Raw genomic sequence first — 23,248 nt, forward strand, 5'->3', positions numbered from 1 at the left:
AATTCGCGGCCGTCGGTGGGGCTCGCCGGACCAGAGAGTCTACGCCGGAGTGCCCGCAGCTTGAAGGTAATGCCCCTCCCCGCGCTGACATTCCCCCCCTGCATTTTCCCCTCTCCCCTCTACGGTGGATTTCTCCGCTCGAGATTCATAGTGATTACGGCGTAATCGCGGTGCTCCGGCGTTCCCGTCGGCGGCGGAGTTCCGTGTTTGCCGTTTAGGATGGCATTGCGCAGGTTCATCGTCGCCGCGGTGGCAGTGGCGCCGGTGTGGCTCGCCCTGTCCGCAACCACATCCGGGTGTTGCGGTTCGATTTGAGCCGACGTTTTTGTAGTTGTTAGTCATGCATTGCCTTGAAATGTTGTTGCCATTGGTGCAGGAAGTTTTTTATTGGTTAATTTCAGGGTTTGATAGTTGGGATTGAACCCTAGATCTAGGTAGTTGTGTTTCAAAGTGAATTACAAAGGCAGCCATAGTAGTTCCAGGAATTGTATGCACTGGATGGCAACTAATTTCCTGATCAACCGTGTCAGTTGCCACAATCATGCTTGCCATGTGGCAACTAATTTTACGAACACACAATGGCTGTTGCCATGCTGTAGGCAGCATAATGGGGTAAATTCACTATATTGTAGACTGAATTTGTGTTTTGCCTTCTAACTTGTGATATATGAACATACATGGCAACTCGTTTTTAAATACGAGGTCAGGGTGTGTGTTGTCATATTACATGCTGTGTGGTGGATGTTTTTATGCACTTTTTGAATTGTCCTGCACTTTTAGCATGGCAATTTGAACCTATCACACTTGCCTCTGAAGATATGGCAACTCATTTTTATATCAGTACAGGGTGTTAGTTGCCACATTATATGTTTGTGCATTGTAGTATGTGTCCCTTTTTGTTTCTAGTTTCTTTTGCGTTCATGGCAACTTCAACATTTGTTAAATTGCCTTATGAATTGTAGATTTTTAATGAAGCCAATGTGTTTAGTTGACACATTTATTGTTGGACAATCGTAGGGGGTGTGGGTGTTCATAGTTATGTACTGTCTCGAAATGCTATTTTGTGAGCAGTGCAGGAAGTTTTTTGTTGTCTAATTTCAAGTTATGATAGTTGCCAATGAACCCTAGATCTAGGTAGTTGTATTTCAAAGTGCAGTAAGAAGGTAGACATGATAGTTTCAGTAACTATCTGCACTGGATGGCAACTAATTCCCTGATCAACTGTGTCAGTTGCCACAAATATGTTTTCCATGCGGCAACTATTTGTGTGCACATACTATGGCTGTTGCCATGCTGTAGGCCTGATAAAGTGTAGTAAATAGGTAGTCATGGCAGTTTCAGTAACTATGTGCACTGGATGGCAACTAATTTCCTGATCAAATGTGTCAGTTGCCGCATAGTATGATTTCCATGTGGCAAGTATTTATGTTAACACACTAAGGCTGTTGCCATGATATAGGCAGGATAATGTGGCAAATTCTCTGTAAAATACACTCACTTTTTGTGTTTGCCATACTGACTTGTGATATCTGAACATATTTGGCCGTACTACATGGCAACTCATTTTTTAATATGAGGTCAGTTTGTGAGTTGCCACATTACAGGTTGTTCAGTAGATGTTTTCAACGCCTTTTGAATTGTCTTGCATTTTAACATGGCAATTTCAACCTAGTACATTCACCTTTGAATATATGACAACTCATTTTTTGTATGAGGACAGAGTGTGAGTTACCACATTATATGTTGCCACATTATATGTTACCACAATATATGGCAACCTAGTACTTTTTGCCACTTTCAATTGAGCCCATGTGGCAAGTACATTCTGTTAGGTGGCAACTGCTTACTTCATACTTTCATTTTCTCCCTGACATTTTGCTTTGTTCTTACATCAGCAGAATGGCTCGCGGCGTTCATCAAGACGACGATGATGATTTCATGGAGTTACCGCGGCAGAATCGCGCAACTAGACTGACAACAGACGACGATGAGGTAACTGTCCACCCCCCCAGCCCCCCCACACCGACCCTCCCCCATATGTCTTCAATGTCATGTTGAGTTTGCAATCGTCTGATAGGGACTAAATTTTCATGATGGTGAAACATGGCAACAAATGATCATTTCTCTGTTTTGGAGAAGAAGAAACGTAATCGTAATAGGGCTTCACAGGAACATCTGACTATATTGATCGAGGGATTCATCGACGACCAGAAGGGAGCTGCTGCTGAGTTGGGGATGCAGGCTCTGATGGATGTTCGGTGCAAGAATCTAGTGAACCCTGTATGCGACTGGATCGGTGAGATTTACGAGCCCGCCCCCAGGGAATTTGTGATTCCGGGACATGGAAGACTGTCGTTAGACGAGGAATCCGTGTTCTGCACGTTGGGTGTGCCCCGTGGAGAAATCAAAGTCCCGTATGAGGTCAATAATACGATTGAGGAAATGTTGTTTGCCTGTTTGTTTCCTGGGATGACATCCATGCCGAACACGACCGTGCTGGCAAATTCGCTGAAGGGCATGAAAACCCATGGCGAAGTTTTTAAGATGAAGCTACTCATGTACCTGATCTCAGCTGTTTTTGCGCCGACCACATCTCTTCGTCCAAGCAACAAATGCTTCCCCATCCTGGTGAATGCTCTATCTCTACTCCTTCATTTTTCCTTCAATCTTTTAACTCCTATGTCATATGTAAGCTAGTCACTGCCAGTTTTTTTATGTTTACCCATTTTGATTTCTGATGCAGCAACTTCTTGTCCTGAAATTTGTGTCGTGCAGGCAAAACTGAAAGAAGTGAAGAACATGAATTGGTGTAAGTTCATTGCGGACTTCCTGCATGATGCATTCTCAAACAAGATGTACCAGAAGGGTTGCCGACTCCATTTAATGGTAGTTTTGTACTACTCTTTTGCAAACACTCCTAGCTCCTTGAGCATGCATGGCAACCATGATGGTGACAATGTGGCAACTACCATCATAACAAGATGGCAACTGGCAACATAACTAGATGGCAACTACCATCATAACAAGATGGCAACTGCCGGCAACTAACAGAAATACATGGCAACTCTTTTCTTTCTTCAGCCCTCCAACTTGATGATTGAAGGAACATACGTTAGCTTCTTTTTTTGCAAAATACCATGATGGCAACTGATATTTTTTTCTTTTTACATTGTTGTACATCAGCTCATGTACGTCGATCGTCTTGATCTGTCCACTGTGGATTTTACTGGGATAGGAGGCCCGCCGCCTCCACACAAGTTTGTTGTTTCTGCATGGACTTATGATGTTGTCAAGGCTGTGCTTGCCGCGGACAAGATAACTGATATGAAATACGGGAAACTGAAGGTTAGTTCTGGCTTCTTTCTTTGCATGGCATTCTTTCAATTTTGACGTTGCATAACATATGAAAAAAATCCCCATACGGCAACCGTCTGTGGCTAACAAGAGATGACTACCTTGTTAGCCATGGCTGTCTGCGCATGGTATACATGTCTTACGCGACATGGCAACTCTGCCATCCATTTTGAAACTTCCATCCTCTTCCTCTTTTTTATTTTTCATTTTTCAATACATGAACTGTTAGTAAGTGTTCATTGTTTTCTCTCTTTACATGCTAGCTATTTTTTTGGTTTTTTCCAGCTGATGGCCAAGCATGCTATAGACTACAGCGTGTTTGCTGGGCCTCAAAACTTTGGAAAGTGGATGGACGTGCACTCAGCTCCGTCTTGTCCTGTTGAGGTAATCAAGGATATATATATATATATGGTTGTGTTTGGTTTATTTTGATCTTGTGCACGTGACTTCAATACGGTTGGTTACTGCTGCTTCTTGTTTCATGCACAGGCGAGGGCACCTGTTGAGCATCTAATTGGGCAGTTTGCATCCGGAATGACCAGCTTGCTCGGGAAGTTGGTTGAGGGTTGGACGTCCCTTAATGGCTCTGACAGCGACGCGGTTGCGAGGCAGTTCACTCCATTTGTTGCAGAACGGACACATCGGCCAACTGGTTGCCGTGGTCGGTACAACTACAACAGCTCGCAGGAGCTTCCTGACACACAAGATGAACTAGATGGAGATGCTGCTCTTGACAAGGACGATGACATGAAGAACGTGCAATATGACATCGACGATGATGAACATGTTGAAGTTCGTGCAGGTGGTAAGAAGGGCAAGGGTGCACTAGATGTCCCCTCACCGGAGAAAGTCAAAGAACAGGCAGCTGCGAGAGGCAAGGGGATGTCGCCCTCAAAGAGGGGGAGGGATCAAGAGGATGTTGGGCAGGGCTCTCCTGTTAAGAGACCTAGGACCGATCCCTTAGTTGCTAGGAGGAGGTTCGACTTCTATTTTAGTGTTTTGTTTTGTCTCTCCTTTCGAACAGACTGACCCCCCTTTTTCCATTTGTTTTGCTAAGCGCGGCAACATTTTTCGTGTCTGACACTTGGTACCCTTTTCTTGCCACTTTCTTATATGTGCAGCGAGGCGACAGCCGGTGGACGAGCAGTTACGAAGAAACAAGCACCAATGCCAACCCGTATTTCTGCTCGATTGAACAAGGGTGCCCCTATTGCTGGTGACACGCCTTCCACTAGGTCATCTCCTCGTACGTCGACGTCCAACACTGGTGATCCTGTCATGTTGCCAGATTTGAGGAAGACACTCAAGAAGTAGGTTATCCATGTTCTTTTTCATTGCCATATTGCTATATTTTTGCTTTTCAATGCAGCTGTTCAGCTTGCCACATGGGCTACTGTCATCAGTCCCACATTGCAACTGCTGTTTCTCCCATGCTCAATTTCTTTTTACTACATGGCAACTCCTGCTTGTTTTGCATAGCAACTGCTAACTAGTCAAGATGGCAACTCTTATTCCACCTACATGGCAACTACCAGCTTTTCCATTTTTTGTTTGTGCACTCATCCACACCTAGTTTTGAAATGGCAGCCCTGGCACATCACACATTTCTTACATTTTTTAAGATGTGTACCATGGCAACTCCTGCTTGTTCTGCATGGCAACTGCTACCTAGGCCACATGGCAACTCTTATTCCACCTATATTTGCAATTATCAGCTGTTCATCTAACAATGTTCGTGTTTTTTTTCAGGGTGAAGAAGACTACCACACGCGTGACCAAGCAGAACTCGAGAGACCCACTCGAACACATACACTCAAAGCTGTCGACAGGTGGCAACTCAGATGTTCATGAGGCGCCAGTGGACAAACCTGCTGTTGCAGCGTCCACTGTTCCCACTAACTCTGATGCAAGCGGCCGAGCATCTCCGCCGGTTGCAGATGTGCAGGCTACGTGTAACATCTCAAATTTTCAATTTGGAATGTTATACAATAGATCATATCATATTTTATTGCATTTTGGTTGATCCTAGAAATTTCACGCAACTCAAGGACCCTCGGAGAGAGTTGGGGATTTCGTATTTTCATATTTGAGTTTTCTCAAATTTTGAAAGTAGGATCATTTGATTTTATTTGATTTTATCTTCAATTATTTCTATTATCAAAATATGAGAGAGGGAATAAAATGACTTTCCCAAAATAAAGAAATATTGGGGATTTAAATGATAAAATCAAATAAGATGTTATTTTGGTTTTATTTGCTATTTTATTTGAAGTTAGGAAAAATGCGCGTTTTTCAAAATTGCATTTAGGCCCAAAATAAATGTTCATCCTGTGCGGCTTGATTTTAGAAGCCGGGAAAAATTTATTTCGATATTTTTGGAGTCCGTTTAGTATTCCTTTTGTTTTTTTCTGAGCGTAATTATTTAAAAAAATCGCGAATCGACCTACGGGCCGTATCCGGCCAGGACTCCCTGGCCGGGGCTTTATATAGCGCGCCCCGGGGGCCCGAGCAGCCCAAGCTGCCGCCACAACCCTAACCCTAGGTAGCGCCGCCCGCTGCAGCCGTCGCCGACGTTGTCGTCGCCGCTGCCCCGCCGCCGCCGGAGCCCTGCCACCGACGAGGTCCAACCGCCGCCGCCCGCCAGTTTTTATAGAAAACCGTTGGTTTTCACCGGTTTTTTCGGTTTTTTAGATTCGTTTTTTAGATAGATCGGTTTTTTTCTCGGTTTAGTTAATTAGCGAGCATTCGCTCATTCGTTCGTTTTAACGAACGCGTTCATCGTTTAGATCCAGATAACGAACGTTCGTTCGTTAATCTGTTCGTCGTTTTCTTTTTCTCGGATTAAATCCGTGATTTTTCTGATCGCGATTCCTGATCCGATTTTCGTTTTAGTATAACTTTTCGCTCGTTTATCGGAATCAGGCGATTCAAGCGCCTGGAGTTTCGTCTCAAAACCCTCTTTCCGTTTAACCAACTCAAACCAGTTTTTGTCTGTGTAAAATTTTGATCTAGATCCAGATTAGTAAACGAGGCTTGTTTCTTTTGCCGTTTGTCTTTTGTTACTTCGTTCGATTTGATTCTTTTTGCCAACCGGAGTTCTTAAGTTAAAATTTCTGGTTAGATCTCTTATTTGAGTTTTACCAGTGCATTAGTTGAGTACTTATTGTATGCTTGTTTGTTTGCGATAGAATACCCGGAGTGCGCCGCTTGCTACTTCGAATCGCTAGGTTTTGCGGATCATCAGCAAGGCAAGTAGCACTTTGATCATACCTCCTATTACCCAGTTTTATTGCATTAGATCAATCCTCACACATTGCATGATTATGATCTAATTAAATTGTGGGTTTGGGAAGTAGATGAGGTAGTACCTATTACCTGTTATTATCAAACTTTTGGGAGTTACTTCTACGTTTGCTTATTGCCATGCTATGCTAGTAGACGTGGATTGGGTGAGTGTATCCATGACAGATGTGAGTTTGTTAAATTAATGGTTTATCTAAGGTGGCAACTTGAATACACATCTGGGTGGATTGAGGCACCTGGGTATTCCAGCGATTGCCTGTTTTTCTTTTGGACCGCCACCCAGGCTCAAAGGGATCATGATATTATTCATACTAGAAACTTCCGTGTGCAGCCACAAGCTACAATGGGATCTAGCGTAGTTGACTAAGTTGTGCGAACTCTTACAGTGGTAGACTAGCAGATGTAGGGGAAAGTAGGTGTAACGGTCTACCCGATCGTAAGGTGCTAGCGCTTCTGAAAGACTATGTCTCGGTCATCCGTTCCCCAAACACCATGTAGTGCGAGAATCCTAATGGAGGAGATCGAGTCTTGTGGGGAAAAGAGCGCAAACCTCTGTAGAGTGTATAAACTAATCATGGTTAGCCGTGTCCCCGGTTATGGACATTTTGAGTATCTAGTACTTGGATTATCATGTGAATCTCATCATGTTACTCTAATTAATTTTGTTGGGTTTTTAATGATGATGCTTAATTGGGATTGAGAGGATGTCTACACTCTCAATGTTTAACAACCACCATGTTAGTTAAATAAAATGTATTCCTTTGCAGTAGGGAAAAATTGGCTTTACGCAAAACTGTAACCATAGAGCTTTCCACCAGCCAAATATGCATGTAGTATAGCCTTATTTCCTTCATTGCTCTCTATGTGTTACATTGCCAGCATATTCCATGTGCTGACCCGTTTCGGGCTTGAACATTCATTTTGCAGACTTTTCAGACGACGAGTAAGGTGCCTTTAGGTCATGGTTCTATACTCAGTGATGCCGTTGGAGTTGATGGACTCACTTATCTTCCAAGCCTTCCGCTGTTATCGTATTTAGATGGCCTTAAGCCATATTTATTGTAATAAGTTCTCTTTTGAGACACTCGATGTAATAGGTGTGTGATTGTTACTCTGTTGTAAATCCTCCAAGTATTGTGTGGTGTCAGCATTACTGATCCAGGGATGATACCGGAGCACAAAGATTGGACCATTTGAGGTCTGGTCGCTACAAGATGGTATCAGAGCCATGTTGACTGTAGGACACGACCACTAAGCTAAAACCCTAGATCACTACTCACTCTTCTCATTCTGACTCCTCATCTTTTCTACTCTTTTAGGATGGCGGATGCAAGGAACAAGTTCACACAACCGGATGAAGATACACCCTTTGGACGTCACTTGAAGGAAGTCACTAGATATCTGAACATAGGAGTACCAAGCTTCACCGAAACCTACAACGCCACTTTACCTGAAGAAGAGCGCTGGATGATTCAAGTTCAAGTTCCAGGAAGGACGTTCATGCCAGTCACTGAGCCCATAGAGTTTTCCTTTGATGCACCAACCTGGAGTCTAGGAAAGAGCATGGCAGCTCACATCGCCATGGGACGCATTGGAGAAGTTTACCGCAATGATCTCAAGGATACTATCTACCAGATTTGTGGGCACCGAGATGAGCACTGGGAGATGATCAACACCAGGAAGGATAGATCAATTGCAGCTTTTATCCAGGAGTTAAACCAGCACATTTGACGTCAGGAGAACCAGATGTGCACCGACATGATAGATCTGAAGAAGGCGAGGACAAGAATCAAGGAACTGGAGGAAGAACTCAAGGCTACACGTGAAGATTATGAAGGGGAAATCGAAGTACTAGTGGACAAGAATGCTGACCTAACAATGAAGCTAGCAATATTCATGGGAGGCCCTAGACCAGTAGAAGAAGACGAAGAACCCAAGGAGATTCGCCTGGAAGACTACATCATCATCGACGACACCGACTCGGATCCAGATGATAGCGATGATGACTATGTTGATGAAGCAGGAGCAGATATCATGGAGTCTGCAACCGAAGAATATTTCTAGTAGACCACCCCCCACAGTAGTAGTAGTCCATCATGTAAATATAGTAGTCCGAGCACTTTTGCGATAGTTAGATCGATTGTATGCTCTTGTTTGATTGGTTGAAGTGAATTGTTTTCTTTTGCCTCATGTGCATATGGGTAGTGTTTTCTCTCTAGACCCCTCTCTATTCTTAAATCTCATCTTTTCTAAACCCTTAGATGCCTCCGAGACGTGACCCCAGATTTACCTTCCCACCGGAGCTCACTCAGTTGATCCAGCAGCAGAACACATTGATGCAGTTGCTAGTCCAGAATCAGAATCAGAGGAACAACAACAACAACAACCCACCACCACCACCACCACCTATTGATCACTTAGCCCGTTTTCTTAGGCTGAATCCGCCGCTGTTTTCCATTAGCGCCGAGCCTATAGTAGAAGATGATTAGCTCCGCAAGACAGCAAGGGAGTTGACCATGACAGGATGCACAGATGCGGAAAAGGTGAAGTTTTCCACACATCAGCTTGACAGATCCGCAACATCATGGTGGGAGAATTTCACAGCCACTTTCCGTATCGATACTATCACATGGGACCAGTTCCAGTAGGCTTTCCGTACTACCCATGTTTCAGCAAGAGCTATGGCCATGAAGAAGCGTGAGATCGCAACTTGCGCCAAGGAGGACGGACAGTTGGCCAGTATGTGGAGGACTTTAGTAAGCTAGCACGTTATGCTCCAGATGACGTTGCTATGGATGCAGCTAAGCAGGAGAAGTTTCTGGAAGGACTGAATGATGAGTCGAGCATGCAGTTGATGGTAGCAACCTTCAACAACTACCAGGAGTTGGTAGATCGTGCTCTCATGATTGAAGGGAAGCAGCAACAGATTGAGAATCGCAAGAGGAAGTATGGACAAGGGAAGTACAATTCAGGAGCTCAGCAGGAGCCATGTTTCACCCCTAGACCGCGAGGACATTTTTAGCATACCCATGAAGGAGGTAGCTCCAACAATCATAATGGCACCAAGAATGGTAATGGGAATGGAGGAAGCAACGGCTAGAACCGGACCAACCCATCAACCCCAGCCAAAAGAGACCCGAGGCAAGTCACTTGTTTTAAATGCCAGAAGACCGGACATTATGCCAATGAATGTCCTGAATCTCAGAATGGAAATGGCGATGGAAGCTCTGGGAAGAAGCCAAACCCTTTCAACAGGGGACAGGTAAACCACGTTAGCGTGGAGGAGGTTGAAGAGCAGCCGGATGCAGTAATCGGTAAGTTTTTGGTTAAGTCATTTACTGCACTCGTTCTTTTCGATACTGGTGCATCGCATTCATACATATCAAGGGGATTCATGGATAAGTATAACCTGCCCACCAAAGTTCTTAGAACACCTATGTTAGTAAGCTCACCGGCAGCGGAGTATATGGCTAGTAAGGGATGTTTTCAAGTGCCATTGAGTATAGGTAGGCATGTGTTTCCCTCGGATTTGATCATTTTGGAATCACAAGGTTTGGATGTAATCCTGGGTTTGGATTGGCGGTCGATGTATGGAGGAAACATCGATTGCGCCAGTAAGTTAATTTTGCTTACCACCCCAGAAGGGAGAAGGATCAAGTATGTATCCCGGCATGTGCCTAAAAGGACTCAAGTAAATTCGTTAACAGGAGTTGTGCAGGAGGAAGTACCAGTAGTGAAGGATTTCCCTGATGTATTTCCAGAGGAGTTGCCAGGCATGCCACCGGATAGAGATATTGACTTTTTGATTGAGCTTTTGCCAGGCACAGGGCCAATATCTAAGAGACCATATAGGATGCCCGCAAAGGATTTGGAAGAGATTAAGAAGCAGATTAAGGAGTTACTGGATAAAGGATATATCCGCCCAAGTTCTTCGCCTTGGGGATCGCCAGTACTTCTAGTGGAGAAGAAGGATGGATCGTTAAGGATGGTTGTTGATTATCGAGAATTGAATGAAGTAACCATCAAGAACAAGTACCCACTACCGATGATCAATGATCTATTTGATCGATTGCAAGGAGCTAAGGTATTTTCCAAGATCGATCTGCGATCAGGATACCATCAGTTGAAGATTCGAGAACAGGATATACCTAAGACGACTTTTACCACCAGGTATGGACTGTACGAGTATACGGTCATGTCGTTTGGACTGGCTAACGCACCTGCATATTTTATGAACATGATGAACAAAGTATTTATGGAGTTTTTGGATAAGTTCATCGTAGTGTTCATTGATGATATCCTGGTTTACTTGAAGAATGAAGAGGAGCATAAAGAGCATTTGCGTTTGGTACTTGGTAAACTGAGAGAACATCGGTTATATGCCAAGTTTAGCAAATGTGAGTTTTGGTTGAAGGAAGTTGGATTTCTCGGACACGTTATATCCGGAGAAGGTATAGCAGTAGATCCCACCAAGGTTGACACTGTAACAAATTGGGAAGCACCAACAACAGTTGGGGAGATTCGGAGTTTTCTTGGACTCGCAGGATACTACCGGAGATTCATTGAAAATTTCTCAAAGATTGCGAAGCCTATGACGGAGTTGTTGAAGAAGGACACCAAGTTCAAATGGACTGAGGAATGTGAGGCCAATTTCCAGGAGTTGAAGAAACGTTTGGTTACATCACCAGTGTTGATTTTGCCAGATCAGACCAAGGATTATGAGGTGTATTGCGACGCTTCACGTCGAGGACTTGGAGCAGTGCTTATGCAGGAAGGAAGAATAGTTTCATATGCCTCTTGACAGCTTAAGCCTCATGAGTTAAATTATGCCACGCATGATTTGGAGTTAGAAGCCGTAGTGCATGCGTTGAAGACTTGGAGACATTTTCTCATTGGAAATCATTGTGAGGTGTACACGGATCACAAGAGTTTGAAGTATATTTTCACGCAGAAGGAGTTGAATCTCAGGCAAAGGAGATGGTTGGAGCTCATCAAGGATTATGATATGAGATTGCATTACCACCCCGAAAAGGCTAACGTAGTAGCCGACGCGCTGAGCCGTAAAAGTCATGTCAACACCCTAATGACAGGAGATTTACCAAGGGAGTTAGCCGAAAATCTTCATGAGCTATGTTTGGAGATAGTCCCGAGAGGCTATGTAGCAGCATTGGAGATTTAGTCTACTTTGATGGATAAGATCAAAGAAGCTCAAAGGACTGACAAGGAGATTGCTTCTATTAAGGAGAAAATGAGCAAAGGAAAAGCTAAAGGATTTCGTGAGGATGAGCAGATACCTTATGGTTTGAAGACCGTGTTTATGTGCCTAATGATTCGGAGATCGGGAAGTTGATTCTGCAAGAGGCCCATGATTCACCATATTCGATTCACCCAGGAAATACCAAGATGCATTTGGATTTGAAGGATACTTTCTGGTGGACCGGAATGAAGAAGGATATTGTGGAGTATGTAGTAGTTTGTGATGTATGTCAGAGAGTAAAGCCAGAGCATCAGAAGCCAGCGGGATTGCTACAGCCATTGCCGATACCCGAATGGAAGTGGGATAAGTTAGGCATGGATTTTATTATAGGATTGCCCAGAATTCGTTCAGGCTATGACTCGATTTGGGTTGTAGTTGATCATTTGACAAAGGTAGCTCATTTCATTCCAGTGAAGACTACCTATACTAGTGCTAAGTTGGCAAAGATATATATAACCAGGATCGTATGTCGGCATGGCGTTCCAAGGAGCATTGTATGAGATAGAGGAACCCAATTTACCTCAAAGTTCTGGAATCAGTTGCATGAAACTTTGGGTACCAGGCTAGAGTTCAGTACAGCATTCCATCCGCAGACATATGGACAGACCGAGAGAGTCAATCAGATTTTGGAGGATATGCTGAGAGCTTGTGCGCTAGATTATGGATCTAGTTGGGACGAGAATTTGCCATACGCAGAGTTCTCTTACAACAACAGTTATCAATCGAGTTTGAAGATGGCCCCTTTCGAAGCCTTGTACGGAAGGAGGTGCAGGACCCCATTATCATGGGATGAAGTTGGAGACCACCAGTTGTTTGGACCGGACCTGATTAAGGAGTCTGAGCAGAAAGTAAAATTGATTCGCGACAGGCTCAAGGCAGCCCAGTCCAGGTAGAAGAGCTATGCAGATTCTAAACACAAGGAGATAGTTTATGAAGTCGGAGACCGAGTTTATCTTCGAGTATCTCCACTTTGTGGAGTTAAGCGCTTTGGAGTTAAGGGAAAGTTAGTGCCACGTTTTGTAGGACCATACAAGGTTTTGGAGCGTATGGGAGAAGTAGCTTATAAGTTGGCATTGCCCGAAGGATTGTCAGGAGTTCACGACATGTTCCACATTTCCTAGTTGAAGAAGTGCCACGCGGAGATGGCTGATATACCGCTAAGAGATACAGTGCCGCTGGAAGCGATTCAGTTGGACAGTGATTTGACCTATGAGGAGAAACCAGTTAAGATTCTTGAGTATGCCAGCCGAGTCACCCGCAGCAAGGTTATCAAGTTTTGCAAAGTTCAGTGGAGCCACCACACGGAGGATGAAGCCACCTGGGAACGAGAGGAAGAATTGCTAAAGGACCACCCTCACCTATTTTCTAGCCAACCCGAATCTTCAGGGCGAGATTCATCTTAAGGGGGTAGGTTTGTAACATCCCCAATTTTCAATTTGGAATGTCATACAATAGATCATCATTGCATATCATATTTTATTGCATTTTGGTTAATCCTAGAAATTTCACGCAACTCAAGGACCCTCGGAGAGAGTTGGGGATTTCGTTATTTTCATATTTGAGTTTTCTCAAATTTTGAAAGTAGGATCATTTGATTTTATTTGATTTTATCTTCAATTATTTCTATTATCAAAATATGAGAGAAGGAATAAAATGACTTTCCCAAAATAAAGAAATATTAGGGATTTAAATGATAAAATCAAATAAGATTTTATTTTGGTTTTATTTGCTATTTTATTTGAATTTAGGAAAAATGCACATTTTTCAAAATTTCATTTAGGCCCCAAATAAATGTTCATCCTGTGCGGCTTGATTTTAGAAGCCGGGGAAAATTCATTTCGAGATTTTTGGAGTCCGTTTAGTATTCCTTTAGTTTTTTTTCTGAGCGTAATTATTTAAAAAAAATCGCGAACCGACCTACGGGCCGTATCCAGCCAGGACTCCCTGGCCGGGGCTTTATATAGCGCGCCCCGGGGGCCAGAGCAGCCCAATCCGCCACCCCAACCCTAACCCTAGGCCGCACCACCCGCTGCAGCCGCCGCCGCTGCCACCGCCGCCGACGAGGTCGAACCGCCGCCGCCCGCCGGTTTTTTTAGAAAACCGTTGGTTTTCACCGGTTTTTTCGGTTTTTTAGATTCGTTTTTGTAGATAGATCGTTTTTTTTCTCGGTTTAGTTAATTAGCGAGCGTTCGCTCGTTCGTTCGTCTTAACGGACGCGTTCATCGTTTAGATCCAGATAACGAACGTTCGTTCATTAATCTGTTCGTCGTTTTCTTTTTCTCGGATTAAATCCACGATTTTTCTGATCGCGATTCCTGATCCGATTTTCGTTTTAGTATAACTTTTCGCTCGTTTATCGGAATCAGGCGATTCAAGCGCCTGGAGTTTCTTCTCGAAACCCTCTTTCCGTTTAACCAACTCAAACCAGTTTTTGCCTCTGTAAAATTTTGATCTAGATCCAGATTAGTAAACGAAGCTTGTTTCTTTTGCCATTTGTCTTTCGTTGCTTTGTTCGATTTGATTCTTTTTGCCAACCGGAGTTCTTAAGTTGAACTTTCTGGTTAGATCTCTTATTTGAGTTTTACCTGTGCATTAGTTGAGTACTTATTGTATGCTTGTTTTTTTGCGATAGAGTACCCGAAGTGCGACGCTTGCTACTTCGAATCGCTAGGTTTTGCGGATCATCAGCAAGGCAAGTAACACTTTGATCATACCTCCTATTATCCAGTTTTATTGCATTAGATCAATTCTCACACGTTGCATGATTAGGATCTAATTAAATTGTGGGTTTGGGAAGTAGATGAGGTAGTACCTATTACATGTTATTATCAAACGTTTGGGAGTTACTTCTACGTTTGCTTATTGCCATGCTATGCTAGTAGACATGGATTGGGTGAGTGTATCCATGACAGATGTGAGTTTGTTAAATTAATGGTTTATCTAAGGTGTCAACTTAAATACACATCTGGGTGGATTGAGGCACCTGGGTATTCCAGCGATTGCCTGTTTTTCTTTTAGACCACCACTCAGACTCAAAGGGATCATGAGATTATTCATACTAGAAACTTCCGTGCGCAGGCACAAGCTAATGTGGGCTCTAGCGTAGTTGACTAAGTTGTGCGAACTCTTACAGTGGTAGACTAGCAAATGTAGGGGAAAGTAGGTGTAACGGTCTACCCGATCGTAAGGTGCTAGCGCTTCTGAAAGACTATGTCTCGGTCATCCGTTTCTCAAACACCATGTAGTGCGAGAATCCCAACGGAGGAGATCGAGTCTTGTGGGGAAAAGTGCGCAAACCTCTGCAGAGTGTATAAACTAACCATGGTTAGCCGTGTCCCCGGTTATGGACATTTTGAGTATCTAGTACTTGGATTATCAGGTGAATCTCATCATGTTACTCTAATTAATTTTGTTGGGTTTTTAGTGATGATGCTTAATTGGGATTGAGAGGGTGTCTACACTCTCAATGTTTAACAACCACCATGTTAGTTAAATAAAATGTATTCCTTTGCAGTAGGGAAAATTGGCTTTACGCAAAACTGTAACCATAGAGCTTTCCACCAGCCAAATATGCATGTATAGCCTTATTTCCTTCATTGCTCTCTATGTGTTACATTGCCAGCATATTCCATGTGCTGACCCGTTTCGGGCTGCAACGTTCATGTTGTAGAGTTTTCAGACGATTAGTACGGTGCCTTTAGGTCGTGGTTCTATACTCAGTGATGCCGTTGGAGTTGATGGACTCACTTATCTTCCAAGCTTTCCGCTGTTATCGTATTTAGATGGCCTTAAGCCATATTTATTGTAATACGTTCTCTTTTGAGACACTCGATGTAATAGGTGTGTGATTGTTACTCTGTTATAAATCCTCCAAGTACTGTGTGGTGTCAGCATTACTTATCCAGGGATGACACCGGAGCACAGAGATTGGACCGTTTGAGGTCTGGTCACTACACTACGACAGCAGGCATCCGTACATCTGGGAGTGACGAGTCAGTATCTGCCAGGACTGCTAAAATATTGCCCACTCTGCTGGCAATGAAGGATGCTGCTGTGAGCCATGCCACCCGATCAGCAAGTGTTGAAGTGGACGCCCCCGAGATCAACCTAAGCAAGGAAGATTCCCGCTCATCTGACACGGATTCCAAGCGCGTGGGTGGTGGCACTTCTGCATCCATGAAAGAAGGGGCTGACGTGACAGTTCATAATGATATGCCATCCACAGGTGAGACTCTTGGCACAACAGCTCCAGCTTCTGGTGCTCCAGAGGTTGCTAAGGTGACCGTTACGCAAGCTGGTCTTCCACCTAGGCGTCGTAGCCCCCGCAAGCAATCTGCAGACATACCCAACGCACCGGCTGTAGCTAGGAGCAGCAGAGATGACTCTGGTTATGTTCCTGCGTCCACACTGTTCCCACCACCTGCCAGAAACAATGTTATGGAGAGAACGGAAGACCGGAGTACAACCGACCCAGGTGGCAAGCCGGGCACGACTGACGGAGGTGAACGTGCGGAGCAGACTGCGTCTTTACCCGCCGTGGATAACCCCAACTTAAATCTGCACACTTCTAAGCTCCCAGTCAACATCGGTGTCCCCTACAGCCCAAACAAGAAGATTGTCAAGAAAGCTGTGACTGATACCGCTGATAGCACGCCCCGCCCTACGAATAAGCCTGATGATTCTGCAGCGGCCGATATAGAAATGTTTGTTGATCTTTCACCCTTGGATTCTGCCTAGCAAGTTGTTCGTGGTCCGGCCAGTAGGCATGTTCGAACTTGATTGGCCCTACCGAGATTTAGCCTTGGCATCAGTCAAGATCAACCAGTGGTGCAAGATCCTATGCCAGTTGCCTTTGCTTTCTCGGCAGGCATGGCCCCAATGATGGCGTAGCCAATGGTCGAGGGCAAGAAGGTTGTCAAGTTCGCAGAGCCGGTTGTGCAAGGTACATTTCCTATACGTTTATCATTTTAGTGCATACATCTTTTTAGTCTGACTTTTGTCCCAAGCATTTTTTTGGTTCTCACTTTTGTGATGGCAAATTTTATCTGATGGACATGGCAACTGGATTTGCTTGCACGCTGTCACCTACATTTTCTGTTGCCATGCTGCATTTTCCATTCTGCAAGCACATGGCAACTGGAGTTCATACAACATGGCAACTATAGTTGTTTTCACATGGCAACTACAATGCATTGCACATGGCAACTGGAGTTCCTTGCACATGGCAACTTCCTACTTTCTGTGCCTACATTTCACATTCTGCAACCTTTCTTTTCACACTAAATTTATTTTGTTTTCGAGGTATGCTAACCCACTTTTTTGATCCTTGCAGCCACCCCTGAGGAGATTACGCCGTCACTTGATGAAGCTTACCGCAGGATTGAGGAGGCAGCATTGCAGAGGAGGTCATCACGAGGTCAGGGCCAATCAAGTTCGAACGTGCCTGCTGAGTCGGTATCTGAGGATACCATTAGAAGTGCAACCCCTGGTTCTGTGAGGCAGCGTAGGGTAGTTCACACGCCACCGACAGATGATTATGAGCCGGAAGTCAAGGCCACAAAGGATCAGAACCAGCTGTACAAAATTGTCAGGCGCTTTGGAAATGCGAGGTCCAACAACAATCACATGAAGGAGCTGAAAGCGTAATGACCACACCCACATAAACCTCACATTTGCTTTGCTCTTTTTACTATTCATCCTTTTGCTATTTGTAGATATGCCCCGTTTTACGTTTTTTTTACTTAGTAGCCATGATTCTTTCAAGTTATATCATTTTCATATAGCTCATGTTTGGACAGAACCAAGATCATACAATGTGATGCGACGTACATTGACCTGGGTGATCTTGCCGAGTCTGTGAGGCCACTCGGTAAAATGTCGAAGAATGTAGTTGCATGTGGGATTAACTTCATCAACAGACATATGGATATGTCTCCCGACAAAACAATCATGCAGTACACTTTGACGTGCAAAATATGGGATGGTGACTTCCACCACAAAATCCTGAGGAAGCATTTTGCTGCGCATGGTGATTTGAAGCTCACAATGAAGAAATGTGTGAGTACTCCTGCCTTTTTTGCACATTTTTTCCTCCCATGTTATTTTTTTGCCAGTAGCTATGCTTCAGATGTGGGCTTCACCTTGTTTTGTGGTAGATGTTTCATGTGGCAACAGCTTCCATGTAATATGACTTCTGATTTGCTTTATTAATACAACCCATGTGGCAACTTCAAGCTAAAATACATGGCAACTTTGTTCATACATGGATGGCAACTTCTTTTTAATTACCCACTGTAACTAAACATTATACGTTGGTCTACTTTTCCTGGATCCTTGATGCTTTTATGTCACTCATGTGCCTGTTAGTGTAACCGGTGATATCATTACATGTCATTTTCCCAACTACATCATTTCTGTTCTTAATGTGAGCTCTGCTTCTTCTTTTCCTTCATTTTTTGCTTGGAGGTCTTGTTCCCCATGTTCCAGGAGCTTGCACCACAGGACCCACATGACAAGTGTGGTCACCACTACGCTATTTGCCTTGACCTGAAGAACCAACGTTTTGAGGTGCTTGATTCAATGCATTCAGAAGCCGATGCAGACCTTACTATGCATGCTGAATACTTCATCAACAACCTCAAAGAGACATGGACCCATCACTATGAACACTCAAAGGTCCAGATCAGACATTTTCCAATTGAGTACGTGGCGACTACGAAGCAAGGAAACCGGTATTTTCTCATCTTTTCTTCATGTGTCCTCTAAACCAATGCTTACCATTTTTTGTCACCTCTCAATTGAAGTTTACGATTTTTATCTCCGTTCTTGTGAGTTAACCTGACTCTTTTCTTGTTTAGGCACGACTGCGGCTTCCACATGTTGGAATACCTTGCAAAGTGGGAAGGTCGACGGGTTCCTGTCGTCACAGCTGCAATGGTCGTCGAGCTCCGCAAAATTTACACATGGAACTGGTTGATAAATGAAGATTTCAACATGTGGTCCAACGCACGTGAGTTCATAGAGGAAGCTGTGAAGAAAGCCGCCAAGAAGTACAAGTGATCACGTGGTGCTCCATACCGAATGCCTACCTTACATTCTGTTGTTGAGGAATGTAAGGTATTACCTTGTTTTTTCAAAACTATGTCCATGTAATATGCTATTACTGCATCTCCCCGTAGCCTAGTATACAGTGGTGGCGTGTGAGTGACATTTGAATAGTTTGTAATATATGTGTGGATGTGAACCTACTTAGGTGTGATAGCAGATACGTTTATGTGTTTTCAGTATTATTATGCACTTGTGGGTTGGTAGTACCAGTATGGTGTTTTGAATGCGTCCTTGATGTCTGAAAACATGGCAAATGTAGTTGATCAGTCATGGTTAGTGAAAGTTATCGTTCTTTCTTGTTTGGCTTTTTGGTTTTTTGCACTGCTAACTGTATCGGCTAGCATGGTAGTTTGATCACGCAGCCATAACCCGTGTGGTTGTTGCACGAGACCGTTTCAGCTTGTTTCCCATAGTTTGCACCACAATACAATATGTGTGACTAAAATGCGCTGACTGAACATGGAAATCTACGCGATGAAGATCCAGTACAACTAACATGGCATGTTCAATACAACTAACATGGCAGATTCAGTAGAAATGGTATAGCAGATTCAGTAGAAATTGCATGGCAGAATAAGTTCAAGTAACATGGCAAATTCAGTGCCATACACGTGGCAACTGCAGCTATTCCTTCATGGCATTTTTACTTCAAATTCTGATGCCCTTGAAGATTCATTCTCCAATTTTTACAAAATTTAGAACATCTAGATTACAAAAAATGTCACCATGGACCAAGTCACAGTGCTCCAATGTTGTTTACTGATTGCCGTCCCTTTCTTTGGTTTCTTGTGTTTTGCTTGAATCTCCAATCCCGATTTGTATCTTATCTCTTTTGGACGCCCTTTTGTGATGGAATGGGGCGGGTTCCTAACCTGTGTTTGTGTGCTTGCTGTTCCAGATCCTACCTCCGAGTTTTCAGATGATGGCCCCGTGGACGAAGGCACACTTGATGTGCGGGGGAACCTGTGTAAGGCTTCCTCAGCTTTCCTCTTCTTGATCTCATCAAGCTCTCTTTTGAGGGACTTCCTGTGTTTTTCTGTGACCCTTGCTGTCTCATCACTCTTGCACGCTTCATCAATTAGTTCAACATAGTTCTTTATCAACACAACGTGCCTCACGGCTTCCATGGTTGACTCTGGTCTCTCGTCATGCACGGCCAAAACTGCGTTTGATGTTTGTGGCGCCAATGCATCGTCAGCGTACCAAGTCCATCGCCGCCTTATGAAATGGCGGGGCATTTGTGTCACCGCGTTCATGTCCATTACTTTTAGAATGTGACAGCACACAATACCGTCCCGTTCGAATTTGCAGCATTGGCAGTAGTATTCGCCTTCGCTTATCAATGCCTTCACAAAGTAGTTCCTTCCCTTGTCCGGGTCTTCAGGTTCTGAATCCGACATGCCCAGGATAGAACACCTTGAACGTATGTTCGTCCATCGGGAAAGCCGTGTACATGCTGGCACGCTTTACTTCTTCCTGGAATCTGCAAGTTTTGTGTGGTTTTGTTAAACTCTTGTGTGAAATTTTTTATAGCACCTTTTGTTGTTGTGGCCAATGGAATTACAATTCGTTCAAACATGGCAACTACAGTTCATTAAACATGGCAACTGCAGTTAATTAAACATGACAACTGCAGTTCATCTAAATATGGCAACTACATAACAACTTCATTTTGGCATTTGCATTCCATGCCATCATGGCCAGTGGAATTATAGTTCATTAAACATGGCAACTGCAGTTCATTAAACATGGCAACTGCAGTTCATCAAACATGGCAACTGCAGTTGAGCAAACATGGTAACTGCAGTTGAGTAAACTTGGCAAACTGTAGTTCATTAAGCATGGCAACTACATATCATGGTCACTCTGTACCTAATGGATACTTTTCAACAAAATCATCATTTTTTAATAAGCACTTCAACCGCATTGCATTCTACATGGCACCTACTACCTTCATGCTTGTGCAAATAAGATTGTAGCACGACTGACTTACTTGTTAAAAATCCTGTTGGTGTATCTTGCTCATCTGCCTCTCCATCGGTAAATACGTTAGCAATTTTGGCTGCTTGAGTGCAGTGCTTGCTTCCTGCTGTAGCTCAGATCCTAGTATTTTTTGTTGCAAAGCGGTGTATTGCTTGGCAAACTGCAGCAATGAGTTGCCAGGGCTCACGTACCACTTCAAAACAGCATTGAACCCCTCACTGCATTGTTTAGTCTGCAGAAACGGGAAGAAGCACTGCATGAAGTAGGCCGGCACCCAGTACATTCGCTTATCCCACAAGCTAGCAAGCGTCTCGTGGTCTTGGACTTGATATGTTTCAATCATACCCATCTAGCTCCTTTCAAACTCCTCCACCGTCAAGCTGTGGTCCACACACAGCTCGAATGCCTTGTGCAGCTCTGGACGGTCAGCAAAGAACGATCCTAGCGTCTCCCCAGCCTTCTTTATAATGTGCCACCTGCAGTGCCTGTGCACTGCCAACGGAAAGACCTCCTCTATGCCTGCATGCATGCTAAAATCCTGGTCTGTTATTATGTTCATCGGAGCAAGTCCACCCATGCACTCCAAGAAGGTCTTGAACAGCCAAGTGTACCCATCTGTGTCTTCGTTCCGAATGAGCCCGCATCCAAACTGCAATGACTTATTGTGGTTATTTATTCCTATGAATGGAGTGCATGGCATCTTGTACATATTAGTGAGATATGTCGCATCGAATGAAATGCAGTCTCGGAAATGTTTGTAGGCTCTTCTTGCAGCACCATCCACCCAATACATGTTCCTGACACGGTCCTCATCGTCCAATCTTATCCTGTAGAAGAAATCTTGATCTTCTTTCGCTTTCTCATCGAAGTAGGCTATCGTGGCTTCTATGTCAGCCAACTTGCTTTCTCTATGGTACTTTGCCTTTAGGTTTGTGACATCTGCTGGTAGGTAGGGCATGCTACTCAGAGACCCCTTTTTGCTGTGGATGAGGGAGAGTATCTGCACCATTCTTGATGGACTGATGTTACAATCATATAGCAGCTTTATGAATTTCTTCTCGAGGGGGTGAATCCTCTGTGGGAGGTTAGAAATTTTACCAGGTCAAACTTCTTTATTAGCTCGTGGTTGTGCTCGTCAAAATATTTAGTGACCACCCACTGTGCTCCATCTACATTCAGCTTACACCGGACAGGGCATTCCGTCTTGACAATGATACCTCTCTTTCGTTCCGGAACGATAGGCGTATCACCTTTGCCCTTCTTGTTTCTTCGTGCCTTGTAGCACCTCATCTCACCTCTGCTGTACTCGTTAGTTTTTTTAATTTTCCTATGGTATTCGCTGTTGACCGCAAACCCATGGAACTTTGCATATGTCTGGTAGAATTCCTTTGCATCTTCAAACGAATCAAATCTCTACCCAAGATACGGTGGCTGGGGTACCATGATTTCTGATTGCCTACCATCTTCATCCCCTTGTGCTTTGTCATCGGTTTCATCATCGGCGGCTGTTTCATCTGCTTGAGTGTTGCTTGTGCTAGTGTGCACAGGTGTGCTTGTCGGTATTGCTGGCACGATTGCCATTTCCGACACTGACTCGGCATTGTTTGTGGCATGAGTGTTGGCTGGCTGGTGGAACGCGTCTTCCGTGCGATCAGAGCTCCCCGCAGTAGATGTCCCCGCGCCGCTGCTAATTGTAGTTGAAGGTCCTGCAATAAAAAATCAGGTACAAGCGTAAGATTTTGCTTGAATGTCATGTTTATCGTAACGGAGTACAACAATCGCATGTGATTTTGCATGACATCATTTACACAGCAAGCCGTGAATCTGCATATGGCCATGCATGGCAACTGTAATTATCCAGTAATGGCAGCTACAGTCCAACCACATGGCAACTACCATTGCCAACACATGGCAACCAGCGTCTTTTAGCATCAGAACTTGTAGCATATAGCAATGGAAGATATAGTCCAACACACATGGCAACTACTGTTGCCAACACATGGCAACCAGCATCTTTCAACATCAGAACTTGCAGCATATAGTAATGGCAGATACAGTCCAACATACATGGCAACTACTGTTGCCAACACATGGCAACTAGTATACTCTAGCATCAAAACTTGTATTCCAGGCTTGAGCTCAATACGCAAATGTGAACAATCATGAATGTTGCACACACTCTTATAGCAATTGGCAAATCCCGAAGACAATATACGACTCTTTGCACACGACCACTTGGTAGCA

At 44.0% G+C, this 23,248-nt stretch overlaps 2 protein-coding genes across 2 annotated transcripts; one reads left to right on the forward strand and one right to left on the reverse strand.

The window, feature by feature from the left end:
• Nucleotides 1-4,521: 4,521 nt before the first annotated feature.
• On the forward strand, nt 4,522-18,464 carry LOC147985245 (uncharacterized). The gene is made up of 4 exons (XM_087541477.1): nt 4,522-4,664; nt 5,104-5,186; nt 17,247-17,556; nt 18,380-18,464. The coding sequence occupies exons 1-4, from the start codon at nt 4,522-4,524 to the stop codon at nt 18,462-18,464; spliced, it is 621 nt and encodes a 206-aa protein (XP_087397603.1).
• A 1,261-nt stretch (nt 18,465-19,725) lies between these two features.
• LOC147985246 (uncharacterized) lies at nt 19,726-20,421 on the reverse strand. The gene has a single exon (XM_087541478.1). It carries the CDS (start codon nt 20,419-20,421, stop codon nt 19,726-19,728), a length of 696 nt encoding a protein of 231 aa, XP_087397604.1.
• Nucleotides 20,422-23,248: the final 2,827 nt, after the last annotated feature.

This window comes from Triticum urartu, chromosome 2A (assembly GCF_056163025.1).
Source record: "Triticum urartu cultivar PI428250 chromosome 2A, HENAU_Tu73, whole genome shotgun sequence".
In the NCBI taxonomy this organism is placed as follows: Eukaryota; Viridiplantae; Streptophyta; class Magnoliopsida; order Poales; family Poaceae; genus Triticum; species Triticum urartu.